Genomic DNA, 22,329 nt, shown 5'->3' with positions numbered 1-22,329 from the left:
GGTGGATGAATGCACTTTGGTCGTTCAGACTGAAGTCACATGTCAAAAGATCAGATATGTATCGGTTTCAGGAGCACATATCCAAGTGTCCTGGGTCACATTTGAAAAAATCGGATCTGTCATTAAAAGATCAGATACAGGAACACAGAGGCCAAAAAATTGGACTTGGGTCACTTCAGGCTGCAGACTGAACGCAGCCTTAGTGATCTAAATATTATGTAACGTGTTTGCAGTTTCCCCCACTTCAAAAAAATACCAACACACTGATAAAGAACGACTGTCTTCCAATAAACAATAATAAAACCAGAATATTTGACCTTGTTTGATGAAGTANTGGGTTTAGTTGAGTTGGGTTTAGTCGAGTTGTGGTCATTTGTCAGGGTCAGTTGAATCAGGATCAGTTGAGTCTGGGTTGGTTCCAGTTAGTCTCAGTTGATCCAGGCGTATTCCAAAAATCCGTTCTCATCCCAGAGTTTACAGCGCGTCACCACAGGATCGTCGGACGCAACCACAGTGAAGTTGTCAGAGATCAGAGCCACGGACGGAAACTCAGACCACGACGCCTCCATTTTACCTGAAACAGGCAAAAAAAATCACAAAAAAATTAACAAAGCGACTCAGTCACATAAACAATCCATTCCGATCCACATGGACAAAATAAAAAAAAAAATCATGACTTTTTCCTGACCTAAAGTGAATTTTCCATGACTTTACAGCACCTACATGTGTAGAATTGATCAAACTTTTAGGGCTAAATATGAAAGGTTAACTCTTTCCACTCACCTTATGGTTAGGGATTACTGACTCCATCAGGACTAAACCAGGTCTAAACCAGGACTAATCTTGGAGAGAGAGAGAAAGCAAACCCCCGGCCCCGTGGAGCAGGTGTCCAAAAAGCACAATCATGCGACGGCTGCATGTGCCTCCTCGTCTCCGAGCTCTGCACCGGTCCTTTCGCCAACAGACACTCGACAGTCTACACGAGAGGACCTCCGAGCACAATCCAACAGCGAGTCCCGGTTCAGTTCTGGTTCAGTCCTGGTTTAGTCCTGGTTTAGTCCCGAGTCCTTGTAGAATTGGTGTCTGACATCGTAAATTACGTTATATTTCTCCACTTCGGGGATTAACTTTTCGTGTCCATCATTACTTTCTTAAGGTCGTCTTGACTTTGGTTAACTTATTTTCTTTCACGTTTACTTTCTTGGATCATTGATAATCTTTTTCGTCCTTTCAGTCTTCATTAACCTTGTCCTTGCACAGACACATCGCTGTGTTTTACACGTTGTTCATTTGACTTGAAAATATGTGGTTGTACTTATATTTGTTTGACTTTTGTTAACTTATAATTTGATTTTAGGGCATCGGAAGTTTATTTTGACACCACATGTTTATTTCCTGTCTTTCCCCTGCTGAAAAACTCGGAGAAGCTCCGTTGATGCTGCAAAATTAGAAGTTCAACCTCTCGAGCAGCGCGTCAGTGTCAGATGCTCGTTGGACGTGCGTATGACACTGTCGGTGTCACTGTCAGACCGGTTCAAATGGAAATCTAAAGCTGCGCGTCTGCTGCTCGTGTGTTGTGCTGTTGCGCTTTGGTGTGACTTGGGGTTAAGACCCAGAGCATCAAAAAAGAAAATGAGATTTATAAAACATAATACGTTGCTTTCATCAGGTAACATAGGCTACGTTCAGACTGCAGGGCTTAACGCTCAATTCCGATTTTTTTGTGAAATCCGATGTTTTTTCGAGGTCGTTCACATTTCCAATTAAATGTGACTTGTATGTGACTCCAGTGTGAACAGTAAATGACCCGAAAGTGTCCCACATGTGACACTGGAGACACGACGACGTCAACCACAGCGAGCGTCTCTGTGTTTACTGAAGTTGTCCAAACATGGACGCAGCATCGAGCACCTGGAGATTTTAAAGTTCCTCTCGTACCGGAGCCAGAACATGAACAACTTACTTGTTTTAAGGAGGAGATTGAGAAGGAGAAGGACGAGGTTTTTGGTCGTGGTGTTTTGTGGTTCAGTCTGTTGAAAGGAACGTGTGGATGTGGAGACGGAGCCAAGAGTGGTGAGTGGTGATGTGCTTCACTTCAGTGACACAGAGTTCATTAACAATTTTTGCCGACTTCAGCGCAGAATAGTGACGTTTGTGTCTTGTTGATAACGTGTAGGTGGATGAATGCACTTTGGTCGTTCAGACTGAAGTCACATGTCAAAAGATCAGATATGTATCGGTTTCAGGAGCACATATCCAAGTGTCCTGGGTCACATTTGAAAAAATCTGATCTGTGTCGTTCAGACTGTCATTAAAAGATCAGATACAGGAACACAGAGGCCAAAAAATTGGACTTGGGTCACTTCAGGCTGCAGACTGAACGCAGCCTTCGTGATCTAAATATTATGTAACGTGTTTGCAGTTTCCCCACTTCAAAAAAATACCAACTCACTGATAAAGAACGACTGTCTTCCAATAAACAATAATGAAACCAGAATATTTGACCTTGTTTGATGAAGTAGACGAGGTGGTGGGTGATGAGGTCTTGGAAGCGCTGGTCGTCCTGGAGCAGAGGAGACCCCAGCAGAGGCTCCAGACCCCTGAAGAAGGCCACGGAGTCCAGGGTGTGGAAGGAGAAGCGGCTGGGGAACAGGAGCAGAGGAGGGGAGGGGGGAGATGGCTCTGGAGGGGGTGTGGGTCAGCACGTAGCGGTACACCGGGCTGTTCAGAGCAGCTGCGACCACAAGGACAGAAGGGAGAAGATACAACTCAACGGATGAAAGTCTGAGATAATTTTACACAAGTCAGTCCACAAGTCAATGAAAAAAACTAATAAAAAAATTTAAAATATTCATAATGAAATATGGCTAAAAGTACTGATACTTTGGGACTCAGACTAAAAAGAAGACTAAACACTAAAAGGACTAAGACTAAACCACTAGGACTAAACCAGGACTAAACCGACTAAAAGACTAAACCAAGGACTAAAACCAGACTAAACCAGGACTAAACCAGGACTAAACCTAAAAGACTAAACCAAGACTAAACCAGGACTAAACCAGGACTAAAACCAGACTAAACCAGACTAAACCAGGACTAAACCAGACTAAACCAGGACTAAACCAAGACTAAACCAGGACTAAACAAAGACTAAACCAGGACTAAACCAGGACTAAACCAGGACTAAACCAGGACTAAACCTAAAAGACTAAACCTAAACCAGACTAAACCTAAAAGACTAAACCAGGGACTAAACCAAGACTAAACCAGACTAAACCAAGACTAAACCAGGACTAAACCAGACTAAACCAAGACTAAACCAAGACTAAAACCAGACTAAACCAGGACTAAACCAGGACTAAACCAGGACTAAACCAGGACTAAAACCAGGACTAAACCAGGACTAAACCCTAAACCAGGACTAAACCAGGACTAAACCAGGACTAAAAGGACTAAAAAGACTAAACCAGGACTAAACCAGGACTAAACCAGGAGACTAAACCAAGACTAAACAGGACTAAAAGGACTAAACCAGGACTAAACCAAGACTAAACCAGGACTAAACCAGGACTAAACAAAGACTAAACCAAGACTAAACCAGGACTAAACCAGGACTAAACCAGGACTAGCCAAGGACTAACAAAAGACTAAACCTGGTATAAACAAAGACTAACAAAAGATTAAACCAGGACTAAACCAGGATTAAACCAAGATTAAACATGGACTAAACTGGGACTAAACCAGGAATAAACAAAGACTAGCAAAAGATTAAACCAGGACTAAACCAAGACTAAACCTGAACTAAATCAGGACTGAACCAGGACTAAATCAAGTAAACCTTGACTACTAAAACACATCTAAACTAAGACTAAACAAGGTCTAAAGCAGGACTAAACCAGGACTAAACCAGGACGAAACCAGGATTAACCAAGGACTAACCAAAGATTAAACTAGAACAAAACCCAAATTTAACAATGACTAAACCAAGAATAAACCAGGACTAAACCAGGACTAAACTGGAAGTAAACCAGGTCTAAACCAGAACTAAGCCTTGAGAAGTAAACAAAGACTAAACCAGGACTAAACCAGGGCTGAACCAGGACTAAAGAGGGATTCAACCAGGACTAACCAAGAACTAAACCAGGTCTAAACCAGAATTTAACTATGACTAATCCAGGTCTAACAGAGGACCAAACCAGGTCTAAACCAGGTCTAAACCAGGACTAAACCAGGTCTAAACCAGGACTAAACCAGGACTAAACCAGGTCTAAACCAGGACTAAACCAGGTCTAAAACAGGGTCTAAACCAGGACTAAACCAGGTCTAAACCAGGACTAAACCAGGTCTAAACCAGGACTAAACCAGGACAAAACCTGGACTAAAACCAGGGCTGAACCAGGACTACTAAACCAGGACTAAACCAGGACTAAACCAGGACTAAACCAGGACTAAACCAGGACTAAACCAGGAACTAAACCAGGACAAAACCTGGACTAAACCAGGTCTAAACCAGGACTAAACCCAGGACTAAACAGGACTAAACCAGGACAAAACCTGGACTAAACCAGGACTAAACCAACTAAACAGGACTAAAAACTAAACAGGGACTAAACCAGGTCTAACCAGGACTAAACCAGGAACAGAGGACTAAACCAGGTCTAACAGAGGACTAAACCAGGTCTAAACCAGGACTAACCAGGACTAAACCAGGACTAAACCAGGTCTAAACCAGGACTAAACCAGGTCTAAACCAGGACTAAACCAGGTCTAACAGAGGACTAAACCAGGACTAAACCAGGTCTAAACCAGGACTAAACCAGGTCTAAACCAGGACTAAACCAGGACTAAACCAGGACTAAACCAGGTCTAAACCAGGTCTAAACCAGGTCTAAACCAAGACTAAACCAGGACTAAACCAGGACTGAACCAGGACTGAACCAGGACTAAACCAGGACTAAACCAGGTCTAACAGAGGACTAAACCAGGACTAAACCAGGTCTAAACCAGGACTAACCAGGACTAAACCAGGACTAAACCAGGTCTAAACCAGGTCTAACAGAGGACTAAACCAGGACTAAACCAGGACTAAACCAGGTCTAAACCAAGACTAAACCAGGACTAAACCAGGACTGAACCAGGACTAAACCAGGACTAAACCAGGTCTAAACCAGGTCTAACAGAGGACTAAACCAGGACTAAACCAGGACTAAACCAGGACTAAACCAGGACTGAACCAGGACTGAACCAGGACTAAACCAGGTCTAAACCAGGTCTAAACCAGGACTAAACCAGGACTAAACCAGGTCTAAACCAGGTCTAAACCAGGTCTAAACCAGGTCTAAACCAGGACTAAACCAGAGTGGTACCGGTTGCTCTCCGGGCCAGCTCGTGGTTGGGGCAGGTGACTCGGATGTCGGAGGTCATGGTGGTGTAGGCTCTCTCGGGGCAGCGGTCTCGGGTGGGGCAGGGGGCAGAGGGCGAGTACTGCTCCAGCGCCAGACGAGGCAGAGACTCGTTGAAGGTGGAGAGTTTTTCTGAGCAGAGAAACAAAACGAGACGGTCAAACATTTCATTTATTTTTTTTCCCTTTGTTTTATTTGTACAATACAGTGGGTGGGGATTGATTAATAAAGAAATGTAAATTTTTTGATCTGTGAAAGGAGCAGAGAATTAAATAAAAAATAAACTCTTTAAAAAACATGTTTGAATTATTTTTATTTTGAATGTCAACTAATAAAATGATATGTATACCTTTTTAAAGTGTTTACAATTTAATGTAAAAAAAAAAAAAAAAAAAAACACCTTTTAAACATTCAGCACAAATATTTTCAGGCCCTCAAATTCAACAATGATAATTCAGAGAGTAAAAGTCACAGTGAAAAAGCAGCAGAAGCAATCGACCCAAAGTGATCCGATCTAATTTAGTAACAAACAGGAAATGGAGCAGAGAAGTGATCTGATTGGTCAGAATTATCCTCATCCAAACTTCATCTCTTTGATTTTTTAAGAGTACAGTGTCCCTCGTTTATCGCGGGGTTACGTTCTAAAAATAACCCACGATACAAGACACAAGACAGTGAATTTTGCATCCTTTTGTTATTTTTCTCCTTCTTTATGTAAAGAACCAACGATTCATTTATTCTGTAATGGAGCCTACAGCACAGAGTCCTGCACGGGTCTGTTTTTGGAGACCCCCACCCATGCGGTACAGGACCACACCTGCCCATATATAATCTTGGGTTTTTCTTTTGCTGCATCCACCACAGACTGAACCAAAACTAAACCAGGACTAACCCAGGACTGATTCCAGGACTGAACTAGGACTAAACAAGAACTCAGTGTCAGGACGGACTCGGAGGTGACCGCAGGAGAAAGGACCGGCTCAGCTCTGCACCTCACGGAGGTAATCGCAGCCGTCGCCTGATCGCACTTTGTGGACACCCTGCTCGGGGTTCTCTCTCTTAAAGGTTGTATGGAGGATTTTTGTTTTTGTTTTTTTTGTTTCAAATTGTCAGTGATAGATTATAGAGGTGCAGTAGTCTTGTAATTATGATGACCAAAAAAAAGAGAATAAAAATTCATCAACTCTGGACGTGGTGGGGCTAAACATTTGCCAATAGATAACGACACTGCCTCGTTATCTGTGAGCTGACAGGCTGTCAATCAAACTCCCTACGTTTCTAGAGTAACTGACTTGCCTGCGCCGCCGTGACGTGGTTTATGTACGACTGTCACACAGTCCACAGACGCAAGACGCACAGACGCTGTTTACTCCACCAACGCAACAGTTCTTAGCGGCTTTTTTGACCTATATCTTCCTCGCAGTTCGCACAAAGTTTGTTGCAATGGCGACAAGAATCCAGGAGCAGTTCGCCGCAAAAGAAAGTCCGTTTTTGAGGTCGCTGAAAGAAGAAGACAAGGGGAAAAGCAGCGAAGCCAAACTAAGGTGATTCTTGAAGATTCATTCCAGCGATGGCGCGACTGAAGCAGACGAAGGGTCTAAAGACTGAACGCACTGGTCCACAAATTACTCCTGGACAGGAAACTTCTGCTTATTATGAAAACGTACTTTATTTCCAAGAGCTAGACAAACGTTTTTTCAGGACACGAAAGCGATATCCTATGTCTGAAAACGTAATTTTCAAGGCAAAGAAAGAGTCCGCTTGCTGCTGCGTGTTGTAGCTAGTTCATTCACACTGAATCTCCGCGCACCTTCTCTGCTCCCCTTTCCTGCTCCTCTCCCCGCTGCCCGATCCACTCTTCCCCTCCTCCTCACTTCTCCGGGCACGGAATCTCCGTGCACCCCTCCCCTCTCCTCTCCTCTCCTCTCTCCTCTCTCCCCTCCTCTCTCCCTGCTCCTCACTTCTCGTCCGCGAACGAAATGTCCGCACACCCCCTCCCCCGCTCCTCACTTCTCCGTCTTGCCTAACCAACACTGTAGTTAGTTGTTTACAAGTCATGTGCAGCACCGGCTGTAAACAAACCTGTTTCTGGCGTAAGGAGGAGGAGGGAGGAGGTGTTTCTACGTAGGAGCTGTAGGGGAGGGGGAGGTGGTTTCACGCATGCGCAACATTTGAAAAAGGACAAACAGTCGCTGGATTTCTCGTTCCTTGGAAAATCCTCTATACAACCTTTAAGTCCAAGATAAGTCCTGGTTTAGGCCTGGGTTAGTCCTGGTTTAGTCCTGACCCACCCGTGTGAAATCACTACCCGCCCTTAATCAGGATGCAGGGGGAGGGACACAATGTGCGTTCATATACTGTAAAAAAAAAAAAAAAAAACATGCAAAATTGCACTAAAAAAATCAGCGAAACAGCGGATCGAAGGTGAATCGCGATATAGTGAGAGACGACTGTAAACTCCACCCACAGACGAGAACGACCAATAGGAAACAGCAGAGATGGAACCAAGTCATTGTTTTGCAAGTCTCAAATCTTTGACCTCAAGTCCGAGTCAAGTCCCAAGTCCAATATAGACAAGTCCAAGTCGAGTCCAAGTCGTCTGCTTTGAGCTTCAAGCCATTTCAAGTCTTTAAACCAAAGTACCAAATATAGCTTAGATTTTTTGAAATTTATATGAATTTTAAGATAAATTGTATTTTAAAAAATCACGGTATATGGAGTATTTATATAAGAGTTGTAGAAATGCAATTTTTTTTTTTCCTTTTAAAATGTCTTGACAAGATCTTAGTGCGAATCATTATGGTTAGAACACAGAGTCTCCTCAAGTCACAGGCCTCAAGTCCAAGTCAAGTCCCAAGTCATTGAGCTCCAAATCTAAGTCGAGTCCCGAGTCTTGGTCTATTTTATCAAGTCAAGTCTCGAGTCCTAAAAATAGTGGCTCAAGTCTGACTCGAGTCCTCTGGGAAACAGCCTCTGTCCTCCTCGCGCACAGGATCGATTTTTTTCTGTCTTGGCATCTTGGATCTTTGCTGTGAAATTTTTAAATTTTACACTCTGAATTTTGACTGTTCAATTTGAGGACTTGAAAATATGTGTGCTGAATATTTAAAAGGTGACATTTTTATTTTTTTATTTGAAACATATTGAAAAAGAAGACTGAAAAAAAAAATAAACAAAAATTCTGAATAAAAATAATTCTTTTTTTTTTCAGAGCCAAAAAATTCTAACTGAGAAATGTATCAGTATTTAAAATTGAAAATCTGATGGAACAAATGATCTTCCGTAGTAAATCGAGTCCTTACGCGTCACAAACCAGCGGTAGTCCCCCCACGTCCAGAGGGAGATGTTCGGCGAGGGGGGGTAGAAGTCGACCTCCTGCTCCGTGGTGCCGATCACAAACGGCACGTCGCTGTAGCCCCGCCCCCCCCGCGCCCACAGAGAGAGCGGCGCGTCGGGCAGCACGTGCCCGTCCACCACCGCCACGGCTCCGGGCAGCAGGCCCCGGGTCGGCAGCTCCGTCCCGTCGTCGTACGCCCAGAACGGGTACTCCTGCCACGGGACGGCCTGACGGGAGCACAGGGACAAACAAGGGAGGATTTCAAAACTATTTCATCAAGATTTTTAACTAAAACTAAGCAGTGGTCAGTGTTTCGAAGGTGACTTTTAAAATGTAATCCCCTACAGATTACAGATTACAGACGGCAAAATGTAGTTTGTAACATAATCCGTTAAATGACTTAAGGTGAGTAATGTAATCTGAATACTTTGGATTACTTGATTTTCTGTAGAGAAGCAAAGACGAGGAAATCTTCACATAAGAAGTTTTATCTGATAAAAGAAAATAAAAAGCCCAGACTTTACTGAACCAGAATTGATAGACGACGAGGAGACACGTCCCTGCGCGGCATGGTTTAGTCCTGTTTTAAATCCTGGTTTAGACCTGGTTTAGACCTGGTTTAGATCCTGGTTTAGACCTGTTTAGTTTTAGACCTAGTTTAGACCTGGTTTAGACCTTGGTTTTAGTCCTGGTTTAGATTTGGTTTAGACCTGGTTTAGACCTGGTTTAGACCTACTGGTTTAGACCTAGTTTAGACCTGGTTTTAGACCTGGTTTAGACCTGGTTTTAGACCTGGTTTTAGATTTGGTTTAGTCCTGGTTTAGACCTGGTTTAGACTTAGTTTAGACCTAGTTTAGACCTGGTTTTAGACCTGGTTTAGACTTAGTTTAGACCTAGTTTAGACCTGGTTTAGACCTGGTTTTAGACCTGGTTTTAGATTTGGTTTAGTTTAGACCTGGTTTAGACCTGGTTTAGACCTGGTTTTAGACCTGGTTTAGACCTGGTTTAGACCTTGGTTTAGACCTGGTTTTAGACCTGGTTTTAGACCTGATTTTAGACCTGGTTTTTAGACCTGGTGGTTTAGACTTGGTTTAGACCTGGTTTAGACCTGGTTTAGACCTGTTTTAGACCTGGTTTTAGACCTTTTAGACCTGGTTTAGACTTGGTTTAGACCTGGTTTAGTTTCCAGCAATGAGTGGAATTACAAAAAAAAAAAAAAAAGGGATATAGCCCAAAATGTGAAAACAGTTAAATCCCTCTGTGTAATCCATTTATTTCAACAAAGTAACTGTAATCCAATTACCACTCACTGAAACAGTAACTGTAACTGAATACAGTTACTCATAATTTGTACTCTGATTAAGTAACTCCGGTACGACTTTTGGGAAAATTGTGGTCCTGGTCTTGGGACCTGGTCTTGGTCTGGTCTGTGGTCTTCTGGTCTTGGACTGTGGTCTCTGGTCTGGGACCCTGGTCTTGGTCTCTGGTCTTGGGAGTCCTGGTCTTGGACCCTGTGGTCTTGGTCCCTGGGCTGGTCTTGGGACCCTGGTCTGTGGTCTTGTCTGGTCCCTGTGGTCTCTGTCTTGGGACCCTGTGGTCTTGTCCTGGTCTTGGTCCTCGATTGAGTGTTTTTGACTGACACTAATTTATTTGTACATTCTGAGTGGTAAATGGTCAATGGTCACATTTTTCTGGTCCACCTTGGCACTCAAAGCGTTTTACAACGACCACTTTTCATGGACCCTGTGGGCAAGGTGGGTTAAGTGTCTTGGGACCCTTTTGACTTTGTGGTCTGGATCTGTCACTTGGTTTATGTCGAGAGCTGAATCGAACCACCAACCTTTGATTAGTGGGCAAATGCTCCACCAACTGAACTACTGCCGTTGTTTACTCTTTTGACCGATTAATATCAACAAGTGAAAATGGAATATGTTCATTTTTCATTTAGTTGCGTAATAATTCTGCACATGAATAGTTCTGCACACATAGATTTTCTCCTGAGAAAATATTCAGGTTTGAGTTTTATTCCCGTTGTGGTTTGACCCAGAGCTCCGTCGCTGCTCAATTATAAAATGAATCCTCATAAATACAAGTGTTTAAAAATAAAATTAAGCGGCAAGGTGGAGTAACATACAATTTTGAATCACAAAGATAACCCGCTTAAAAGATAAAATATAAATAAAACCGATAAGTAGCAGCTATAGAACGTAAAGTCAGAGTTTAACTCCCGAACAGGCTCCATAAACCTGTTTCGGTCGGCCTCCCCTCTGAAGGCGCTTTTATCTCCTTTTATGACATTAATTATTAAAATACATTTCTAAGTTACAATCCTGAATCCATTTTACGGCTCCGCACTGTTAAACCGAGCCGTAAGTCCTAATACTCCTGATTATTTATGACGCTCTTCGGTATAAAACCAAAGTGAGGCGTAAATCTGAGAACAAAATCCATTATAATGAGTTTTACGAGCATTAATATTAGAGCGGATTTTAAGAAGAAGAAGCGGCGGAAACGGACAGAAAGACAGAGCGACGAAAGAAAGAAAAGAGAGAGGAGAGAAAGGAGAGAGAGAAGCAGAAGAAAGAAGAGAGGAGACAGATACTTTTACTTTTAACTCACTGCAAAGAGGAGAGAGAGAGAGAGACGAGGAGAAAAAGGAGAGAAAAAGTGGAGAGAGAGAGAGAGAGAGGAGAGGAAGAGGGAGGAAGAGAGGAGAGGAGCGGGAGGGGGAGAGAAAGAGGAAAGGCAAAAAGGGAAAGAGAGAGGAGAGGGAGAGAGGAGAAGGGAGAAAGAGGAGCAGGAGAGAAGAGAGAGAGAGAAGAGGGAGGATCAGGGGGAGGGAGAGAAAAGAGGAGAGAAGAGGAGAGAAAGGAAGAGAGAGGGAGAGAGGAGAGAGGAGAGAGAAAAAGGGAGAGAGAAGAGAGAGAGGACAAAGAGGGAGAAAGAGGAGAGAGGAGAAAATAGAGGAGGGAAGAGAGAAAGAAGAGAGAAAATGAGAGAGCGGGGAGAAAGAGAGAGAAAAGTGGAGAACGAGGAGAGGAGAGAAAGAGAAGAAGAAGAGAAAAAGGAGAGAAAAAGTGGAGAGAGAGAGGAGAGGAAGAGGGAGGGGAGAGAAAGAGAAAGGCAAAAAGGGAAAGAGAGAGGAGAAGGGAGAAAGAGGAGCAGGAGGAGAGAAGAGAGAGAGAAAGAGGAGAGAGGGGACAGAGCGGAGAGACAGAGTGGAGAGAAAGAGGAGAGAAGAGAGAGAGGAGAAAGAGTGGAGAGAAAGGGGAGAGGAGAGAGGAAGAGAGAGAAAGAAGAGAAGAGAGAGAGAGAGAGAAGAGAAGAAAGAGGGGAGAATCAGGGGAGAGAAAATGGAGAGGAGAGAAGGGAGAAAGAGGAGAAAGGGGGGAGAGAGGGGAGAAAGAGAAGAGACAGGAGAGAGAGAAAAAGGCGAGAGAGAAGAGAGAGAGGACAAAGAGGGGAGAGGAGAGAGGGAGAAAGAGAGGAGGGGAGAGAGAGAAAGATGAGAGAAAATGAGAGAGGGGGGAGAAAGGAAAGAAAAAGTGGAGAGAGAGAGAGGAGAAGGGAGAACGAGGAGAGGAGAGAAAGAGAAGAAAGAAGAGAGGAAACAGATACTTTTACTTTTAAATCACTGCAAAGAGGAAAGAGAGAGAGAGACGAGGAGAAAAAGGAGAGAAAAAGTGGAGAGAGAGGAGAGGAACAGGGAGGAAGAGAGGAGAGGAGAGGGAGGGGGGAGAGAAAGAGGAAAGGCAAAAAGGGAAAGAGAGAGAGGAGAAGGGAGAAAGAGGAGAGAGGGGACAGAGTGGAGAGAAAGAGGAGAGAAGAGAGAGAGGAGAAAGGGGACAGAAAGGGGAGAGAGGGGAAAGGAGAAAGAGTGGAGAGAGAGAGAGAGAGGAGGGGAGAATGAGGAGAGAGAGAGAGAGGAGAAAGAAGGGAGAATCAGGGGAGAGAAAATGGAGAGGAGAGAAGGGAGAAAGAGAAGAGACAGAGGAGAGAGAGAAAAAAGACGAGAGAGAAGAGAGAGAGAGGACAAAGAGGGGAGAGGAGAGAGGGAGAAAGAGAGGAGGGGGGAGAGAGAAAGATGAGAGAAAATGAGAGAGAGGGGGGAGAAAGGAGAGAAAAAGTGGAGAGAGAGAGGAGAGCGATAGAGGAGAGAAAGAGGAGAGAGACGCAAGAGAGAGGGGAGAGAGAGAGAGAGGAGAAGGAAGAACGAGGAGATGGAAGAGAGGAGAAAGTGGAGAGAGAGGAGAGAAAGAGAAGAGGGGAGACAGGAGAAAGGCGGGAAGAAAAAGTGGAAAGAGAGAGGAGAGAAGAGAGAGGGGACAGAAAGGGGAGAAAGAGAGGAAAGAAAAAGGGGAGAGAGAGACAGTAAAAGTGGAGAGAGAGATTAGAGGAGAAAGAGGAGAGAGAGGGGAGAGAGAGAGGAGAGGAGAGAAAGAAAAGAGGGGAGAGAGGAGAAAGGGGAGAAAGAGGAGAGAAAAAGTGGAGAGAGAGAGAGGAGATGGGAGAGATGAGAAAGGGGGGAGAGAGAGGACAGGAGAGAGAAGAGTGAGACAGGAGAGGGGAGAAAGAGAAGAGACAGAGGGGAGAGAGGAGAAAGAGAGGAGAGGAGAGAGGGAGAAAGAGAGGAGGAAGGAGAGAGAAAGATGAGAGAAAATGACAGGGGGGGGAGAAAGGAGAGAAAGAGAGGGTAGAGAGAGGAGAACGAGAGAGGAGAGGGAAGAAAGAAGAAGAGAGACAGAGAGAAAGAGAGAGAGAGAGAGAGAGAGGAGAGAGAGAAAAAGAGAGAGAAGGAGAGAGAGGGAGAGGAGAGGAGAGAAGAGGAGAAAGAGGAGCAGAGAGAGAGAAAGAGAGGAGAGAGAGAGCGAGGAGAAAGAGGAGAGAGAGAAAGGAGAGGGGCAAGAGGAGACAAAGGGGAGAAAGGAGAGAGAGAAGAGAAAGAGGAAAGAGGAAACTGGACAGAACTAAAGAGTCATATTGACCTGAGGTGCAGCTGCTCCTTGTGCTCGTAGATTCAGTGGTTTGTTTAAACTCTTCTGTTCTTAAGTCTGTCAGTTTGGTTTGTCGGGTTCACAGGTTTGAAACAAACTGAAACATTAAAGTCTCCACATCTTTGTTCATTTTTAAAAACACAATAAACTAAAACCCCGTTCAGCTGATGACTTCTAAACTATTACTTCAAATTATATCTTATGGTTTGATTTACATGTTAAAAAAAAAAAAACAAAAGAGAAAGAGTTGAACATTGCAAAAAACCTTAAGATATAAACACTTAAATCTATCAGAAAATGACTTCAAAGTAGTGAAATGATCTTACTTTACTTGACAAGTTCTCTTAAAATAAATGACCTTTAGACTAGAATGACGCAGTCTCTGGTCTAGTAAGTACATAATAAATCTGAAAACTAGATGCATGTATCTCTTGGTCTCTTGTATTATGAAAGGTGTTTTAAAAATGAATTAGACAAGGTCGGGAACTGTCACCTGCACGTCCCGTCTGCATTTTGAATGCAACGGGCCCCATTTAAAAGCCAAGGTCAGCTCCAGAATGTCCCATTCAAAAAGTATTTGTTAAATTATGCTTAACATTTTGTCATTTTTGTAATCAAATAAATAAATAAATGAACTAGAAAAGCACTCAGAGAGCGCAGACCTCCACCAAGGACTACAGTCCCCCTCATATTAATTGTGTTTTCCATAAATATTTGTCTCGTATCTTTCAATTTGGAATATGAAAGAGGATCCCATTGTCCATCCCTGAGTCAAATTTCATGGGGTTTGGTCAATAATTAACCCAGATATTGAGAAACAAAATTTTTGGCCCCATTTACCACAATGTTAACTAAAATTTCAAAGTGATCCAGAATCCAGGATTTCTTCCAGATCACCCCCCAAAATGAAATCAGTTCTTCCTTTTCACATTTCCAACAAATCCTGAAAATTTCATCAAAATCGGTCCATAACTTTTTGAGTTATGTTGCTAAGAGACAAACAAACAAACAAACAAACAGACAAACAAACAAACAAACACACAAACAAACAAACAAACAAACAAACAAACAAACGCCGGCAAAAACATAACCTCCTTGGCGGAGATAATAAAATACATTTTGGTTGCCTTAAAAACAGCTATTTAAAGGTGCTATATCACTGTATTTTTCGGAGTTTGCAACAAACAGCGGCGCGTGATGTCCGAGTCCGGATCGAGTCCACTGTCATGTGATCTTCGCCGATTTCCGACCACGTGAATGGATCGGAACAACCCTAGTTTGAGTAGAGGTGTCAAATTATCACGTTAATTGCGATTAATTAATTACAGTCATATTTAGCGCGTTATGTTTTTTAATCGCGTTAATCTCATTTTTAATCTCTAACTTTACTGTTTCTGTATGCGAGTTGTCTTATTATAAAATCTGTTTATATGTGTTGTTTGGACACAGTCTCGCACTGTGCAGTCCTGCTCCACTCACTCCCGCAAATAATTGTAGCATAATTTTCATTCCCGTTCTCGCCGCATCTGTGATAAACCTGCACACGTCTGATCTCTGAAAACATCGTGACACAGACACAGAACAGACTCACCTTCAGCAGAACATCTATATTCCAGTGAATCGTGTCCTTTAGTAGAAGTTGAACCACATCAGCACAAGAGCGTTTTTTTTTTTTTTTTTTTCTTTTCTTCGCTTAGTTTATGCAAATTAGCCATGTGGTTTTAAGTTTTATTTCTGTGAGACTTGCACAAAGCTGCACTAAACACATTATAATGTCAAACGGGCTGATGTGGCTCTAGAACAGGAGTGTCAAACTCATTTTGGTCCGGGGGCCGTAATCCAACCGACTTTGATCCCAAAGGGGTCGGATAAGAAAAGTCATGGCATATAAACCCCCAAAAAATAGCAATAAGTTCAAATATTTGTAAAGAGAAACACAAATCTATTACAGAAATCTTTTTTAATTGATGAACTCTTTCTTGAACAAAATATTATAATATTGTAAACAACCTGAAACTTTAAGAAAAATGCAATTTCAACACAAAGTTTTAACATGAACTTGTATGTATTTCATAGAATTTAGTCATGCTTCTTTTTGCTCCTGAAACGTGGCAACTTTTAGCCGGAACAAGTGCATCAATATCAGGCTCCATGTCCTGAGTAGCTGCTTCTTCAGAATGTTAATCAAGGGTTTGTGTTCAACTTTGAGCGCAGTTTTGTTTTATTAATGTTCATTAGCACTGTTGGGCAAGTTACTTTAAAACTGTAATGCGTTATTTATTACTTATTACTGTCATTTCAAAGTAATTCGTTACATTACAATATTACTGCATTTAAAATGTAAGGCATTACATTACTATTACATTACTTTAAGTTACTCTCACCAAAATAACTGCGAAAAAGCTGAACTTTTGGGCCGTATATGGACTGAACCAGGACTAAACAAGGTCTAAACCAGGACTAAACCAGAGCTGAACCAGGACTAAACCAGGACTATAACAGGACTAACCTCAGACTGATTCCAGGACTGAAGAGGAGAACTAAACCAGAACTGAACTAGGACTAAAACAGGACTCACTGTAGGGACGGGCTTCGAAGGTGACGCAGGAGAAAGGACCGGCTTTGCTCCGCACCTCATGGAGGTAAGAGCGGCTGTCGCCCGATCGCTCTTTATGGACCCTGCTGCTCGGGCTCACGGTCCTGATTTCAGCAACTATTTGCGGGTACAAGACCCGGTGCAAAACTCTGCTACAGCGCGTAACTTCTACCTTCCTTCAACGTGTCCAGAAGTCCAACTTTTTGTGCGATGGTTTGCATCGTCCTCTGTCTTTTGGGTGTGAGCGCAGGAGACTTTGTCGGTGCAGAACATTTCGTCGACGTTGTGGATTTTGTCGGAGAGAAAACTTGCAGACATACAGCACTTCAGAATCACACTGCTAGAGATTGAACATTTATTTAAATTTGGCAGCTGAACATATTCTGTACTGTAGAGGAGACAGGAGTCCCTCAGCCGATCAGGACACAGCGGGAGGAACGCAATACGTGTTCATACACTAAAAACAAAAGGCATGCAAAATTGCACAAAATTTTTTTTCTAAAAATCAGCGAAACAGCGAGACCGCGAAAAGTGAATCGCGTTAGAGCGAGGACCGAGGTCTGTAAGGCCAGGTCTAAACCAGAAGTGACCCAGGTCTAAACCAGGTCTAAACCAGGTCTAAACAGCGTAGAGTTCTGGGTCGGTCCTTTCACCCGCGGTTAACTGAAGGTTTATCCGGCCGCGTCTCCGGCGTTTCACCGCTGCTGATTTCACGGTGATTTTAGCGAATTTCTATGAAGAAAAACCCACCACTTCAATCCAGGTTAAAAAAGCATTGTAACGCGCGTTACTCACATTTGTACCGAGTAAAATATTACAATTTTTCCCCGTGTAATGCCTTACATTACTGCGTTACAGCAAAAATCAACGCATTACTGTAATACATTACTTTTATAATACATTACTCCCAACACTGTTCATTAGTGAGAAAACCTGCTCACAAAGGTAATAACTATAAATCTATTATTTCTAGTTACATGTCTGCGGCACATCAGAGGTTCTGACTGTAAATGGTGTGCGAAAAAAAGCAAATTCTGTCTTCAAGTTTTAAAATATAATTAAAATATTTTGGTAGAAAATCACCCGAGGGCCAGATTAAAGGTCATGGAGGGCCGGATCTGGCCCCCGGGCCGTATGTTTGACACCCCTGCTGCACTAGAATGTTTATGGTTTATATGTTGTAAAGTTGAGTTTTTTTATTCAGATTAGTAATAGTAATAATGATGATACTTATATAAAAACATTAACGATGGACTGAAAATAATGTAATAATGAATTTAAATGAAAATACCTCAAGTTCAAGCTTTTCTCAGCAATTTTTAGGTGAGATTTAAAAAGAGATTAATTAATTACAGATCATAATTAATTAATCTCTCAATTTTTTTAAAATCTCTTGACAGCACTAAGTTTGAGTAACACTTCATTATTAGTCTGTCTACATCTCCAAACCTCAAAAAGCTCTGTTCCACCTTGTGATGTCATGAAGTGTTATAGTTTCCAACTTAACAGCTCCTTTTACCTTTTACTTTCAGTTCACTGCAAATTTCTCTGATCTGGCCAAGATTTTAAAACTTATATCCAGTTATATATCTTGTTTGCAGATTTATTATCGACTTACTAGACCAGAGACGGCGTAATTCTCGTCTAGAGGCCGTTTATTTTAAGATAACTTGTCAACTGAAATGATCTCGCTGCACGGACACATAATTTCACTACTTTTAAGTCATTTTCTGATAGATTTAAGTGTTTATATCTTCATTTTGGAGACGTGTAGAGAGAAGAGTAGAGGGAGTGTTTTCAGTTTGAGAGAAAAACTCGGCGTAAATGTGCAGGGTTTGTGCGTTTGAACACGTGTGAACGAAACAAAACACAAACTCCAGGTCTGTTTGCGACGAGGAAACAACATCAAAACAGCTCAGAAAACAGCGAAATACGGGACATTTAATGCGAGACCGGCTAAAAGCTAAACCGGACTCCCCCGTAATGGTGATGGAGCGTGATTACCTACCGCGCTCTAGATGGTCTGTAATGATGATGGGTTTACCTGGAGCACCTGCCGCACTGACAGGCGCCGCAGACAGGGGGCGTCCTCGCAGCCCGTCCTGTTGAGGAAGACCAGGTTGTCCCTCTCGGCTTCGGGGAGCGTGGCTTTGTACACGAACGAGCCGCTCATGTCCACGGCGGCTCGGAAAAGACCTTTGGCCAACGGAGACGTCATCAGGGTCCAGACCGAAGTGCCGCCTGAAAGTACACGATGCAGAGGAAGAGCGTGAGGATACGGCGCAGAGGAAGACGGAGAGAAAATATAGGGTGCAGAGGAAGAGCGTGAGGATACGGCGCAGAGAAGACGGAGAGAAAATATAGGGTGCAGAGGAAGCGTGAGGATACGGCGCAGAGGAGGACGGAGAGAAAATATAGGGTGCAGAGGAAGAGCGTGAGGATACGGCGCAGAGGAAGACGGAGAGAAAATATAGGGTGCAGAGGAAGAGCGTGAGGATACGGCGCAGAGGAAGACGGAGAGAAAATATAGGGTGCAGAGGAAGAGGTGAGGATACGGCGCAGAGGAGGACGGAGAGAAAATATAGGGTGCAGAGGAGGAACGTGAGGATATGGTGAAGAGGAGGACCGTGAAGATACAGTGCAGAGGAGGAACGTGAGGGTATGGTGCAGAGGAAGATGGTAAGTATATGGTACAGAAGAGGAACATGAGGTGCAGAGGAAGACATGAGGTGCAGAAGAGGGACGTGAGAATACAATGTAGAGGAAGACTGTGAGGATACGGTGCAGAGGAAGACCGTGAGTATATGGTACAGAGGAAGTTCATGAGTATACGGTACAGAGGAAGATTGTGAGTATACGGTACAGAGGAAGATCATGAGGATATGGTGCAGAGGAAGATCATGAGGATATGGTGCAGAGGAAGATCATGAGGATATGGTGCAGAGGAAGATCGTGAGAACATGGTACAGAAGAAGAGAGTGAGGATATTTTGCTGAGGAAAACCATGAGGATACGGTGCAGAGGAAGCGAGAGAATATATGTACAGAGGAGGAGAGACACGGTGCAGAGGAAAACCGCAAAGGAAAGGAGGAAATATACAGTACAGAGGAAGAGAAGAGAAGGAATATACGATACAGAGGAAAAGAGGGAATATATGGTACAGAGGAGGAAAGGGAAGAGAGAGACAACACGGTACAGAGGAAGAGAGGCAATATGTGGTACAGAGGAAAACAGTGAGAATAAGGTGCAGAGGAAGAGAAGAGAGAGAATAAACGGTACAGAGGAAGAGAGGAAAGAGAGAGAATAAATGGTCCAGAGGAGGAGAGGGAATAAATGGTAGAGAGGAAGAGAGAGAATAAACGGTACAGAGGAGAGAGAGAGAGAGAATAAACGGTACAGAGGAAGAGAGAGAATAAACAGTACAGAGGAAGAGAGAGAAATAAATGGTAGAGAGGAAGAGAGAGAATAAACGGTACAGAGGAAGAGAGGGAAAGAGAGAGAATAAACGGTACAGAGGAAGAGAGAGAATAAACGGTACAGAGGAAGTGAAAGAAGAGAGAGAATAAACGGTCCAGAGGAAGAGAGAGAATAAACAGTACAGAGGAGGAGAGAGAAATAAATGGTAGAGAGGAAGAGAGAGAATAAACGGTACAGAGGAAGAGAGGGAAGAGAGAGAATAAACGGTACAGAGGAAGAGAGGAAGAGAGAGAATAAACGGTACAGAGGAAGAGAAGGAAGAGAGAGAATAAACGGTCCAGAGGAAGAGAGAGAATAAACGGTCCAGAGGAAGAGAGAGAATAAACGGTACAGATGAAGAGAGGAAAGAGAGGGAATATACAGCACAGAGGAGCTTTATGCAAATAATATATATATTTTTAAATTCAATTCAAGAGTCATGCCGCGAAGTAATTTTTGAAAAGTAATTAAAAACGTATAATTCATAAACCAGATTTGTCAGTTTTCTCGTTTAAAGGGAAGATACTTGGAAGTCAGAATTTCTAACTTGCATAATTAAAAAAGTCCACGCAGAGCGAAGCCTTAATTGTGGGATCAAACACCAGACTGTTTCTCTTTGATTTCAGGCTCCGACGCTCGGTTCTGACTCCACCAGACGACTTCATGAGATCAAAACACGAAGAAGAGGAAGAAGTGAGATTTTCTGTACGAGGATTTTAATGGTAAATGGTCAAATTTGGATCCAGCGCTTTTCCACCTTCAACTCTCTCAAAGCTCTTTAATCTTCAGTGTTAGTCAAGTAATTGCCGTAATTTCTGGACTATTGAGTGCATCTGAATATCAACCACAGCAACTCAGTTTTACAAGAAAAAAAATTGTACATATACAGGCCGCACTTCTCTATAAACCGCAGATGTCCACGCTGTAACTTGAGATATTTACACAGAATTTAAGTAAACACTGGTACCGTATTTTTCGGACTATAAGTCGCACTTTTTTCATGGTTTGGGTGTTTCCTGTGACTATATTTAATTATATTGTATATTAAAATGTTTCAGTGAAGTGTGGAGAAGTTCTTGTCTTGTGTGTGAGTATCTGCTGCTCCTGTTCCTCCTGTACCACTGTCACTTCACTCTACTGCTCATGTCTCCTGCAGAAAGAGCCTCTGTCCTGCTGCAAGTCGTGACATATTCAGCTGAAAATGGTTACCGGGCAGCAGAAAGAAAGTTTGGAGTGAGCGAGAAACTTGTGAGCGACTGGGGGAAAGTGGGGATGGAGAACACAGCTTCACGGGAACCGGGAGGAGGCACCATGAAACTTTACTGAAGTCACTGGATGGATGGACAAATCTGAACTTCAGTGACACTGAAACCATCCTGTCGGGATTCAGAAAGACCTGAATAATTCTAACTGGAACTGATGCTGAGTCTGAGGACAGCGACACAGAAGAGGAAGCGACGCTCTGTTTACCTCCGGAGGTCGTGGAGTTGTTCAGAAGTGACACCGAGGATGAAGAATGAATGGATTTAGTGATTTGGAGTGAGATGGAGAGTTTGTTAAACTTGTTCTGTTCTGTTGTTTATGTTATCTACTGTTTACGTTAACAGTCTGTTGTTCTGTTATTTTTATTATAACTTGACTTTACACAGGAAATGTCAGCTCCTGGTCTCTGATTTTATAAAATAAATTTCCCCAAAAAGTGCGAATTATATATGTTTTTTTTCTTCTTCATTACACATTTTTTTGGCTGGTGCGATTTATAGTCCGGAAAATACGGTACTTGCTTTTTCCCAACAGTGGAACAGGATTCTCACTGTACTCCACATTGTCTGAGGATGAACGAGGTTCATTTGGTCTTCTGATAATTTATGTTATTAGGTTCTTTTTTCAGACCAACAGTTTGTTTTTATACCTGACAGTTTCGACTGTTCAATAACGGTCTTCCTGTGGTCACGTGATGTTTCTGTGACATGTCTGCGAGGGTGCATCATTTTCCCCAATACCAAATAAAATACTAGAAAAGCACTCAGAGAGCGCAGACCTCCGCCAAGGACTACAGTCCCCCTCATATTAATTGTGTTTTCCATAAATATTTGTCTCGTATCTTTCAATTTGGAATATGAAAGAGGATCCCATTGTCCATCCCTGAGTCAAATTTCATGGGGTTTGGTCAATAATTAACCCAGATATTGAGAAACAAAATTTTTGGCCCCATTTACCACAATGTTAACTAAAATTTCAAAGTGATCCAGAATCCAGGATTTCTTCCGGATCACCCCCAAAATGAAATCAGTTCTTCCTTTTCACATTTCCAACAAATCCTGAAAATTTCATCAAAATCGGTCCATAACTTTTTGAGTTATGTTGCTAACAGACAAACAAACAGACAAACAGACAAACAGACAAACGCCGGCAAAAACATAACCTCCTTGGCGGAGGTAAAAATGTGTGGAATATTTGCTCAGTTGAATAAAATCTACTGGGTCCACTGAGACTCTTAAATTCCATCCTAACGGTGTCCATGACAGAGACATAAAACTGGTA

The 22,329-nt window shown here is 42.8% G+C and overlaps 1 protein-coding gene across 1 annotated transcript in view; it reads right to left on the bottom strand.

The window, feature by feature from the left end:
- Positions 1 to 344: 344 nt before the first annotated feature.
- Positions 345 to 22,329, bottom strand: part of si:ch211-71n6.4 (para-nitrobenzyl esterase) — an 83,893-nt gene continuing 61,908 nt past the window's right edge. The window contains 6 exon segments of the mRNA XM_055154617.1: positions 345 to 574; positions 2,506 to 2,671; positions 2,673 to 2,734; positions 5,367 to 5,534; positions 8,705 to 8,966; positions 18,374 to 18,570. Of these exon segments, the coding sequence (XP_055010592.1) occupies positions 429 to 574; positions 2,506 to 2,671; positions 2,673 to 2,734; positions 5,367 to 5,534; positions 8,705 to 8,966; positions 18,374 to 18,570 (1,001 nt within the window). The 3' untranslated portion in view covers positions 345 to 428.

Source organism: Boleophthalmus pectinirostris, unplaced genomic scaffold, assembly GCF_026225935.1.
Source record: "Boleophthalmus pectinirostris isolate CB_2022bp ecotype Guang Dong unplaced genomic scaffold, ASM2622593v1 HiC_scaffold_19, whole genome shotgun sequence".
Taxonomy (NCBI): domain Eukaryota; kingdom Metazoa; phylum Chordata; class Actinopteri; order Gobiiformes; family Gobiidae; genus Boleophthalmus; species Boleophthalmus pectinirostris.
This window is presented reverse-complemented; position numbering and strand designations above follow the sequence as displayed.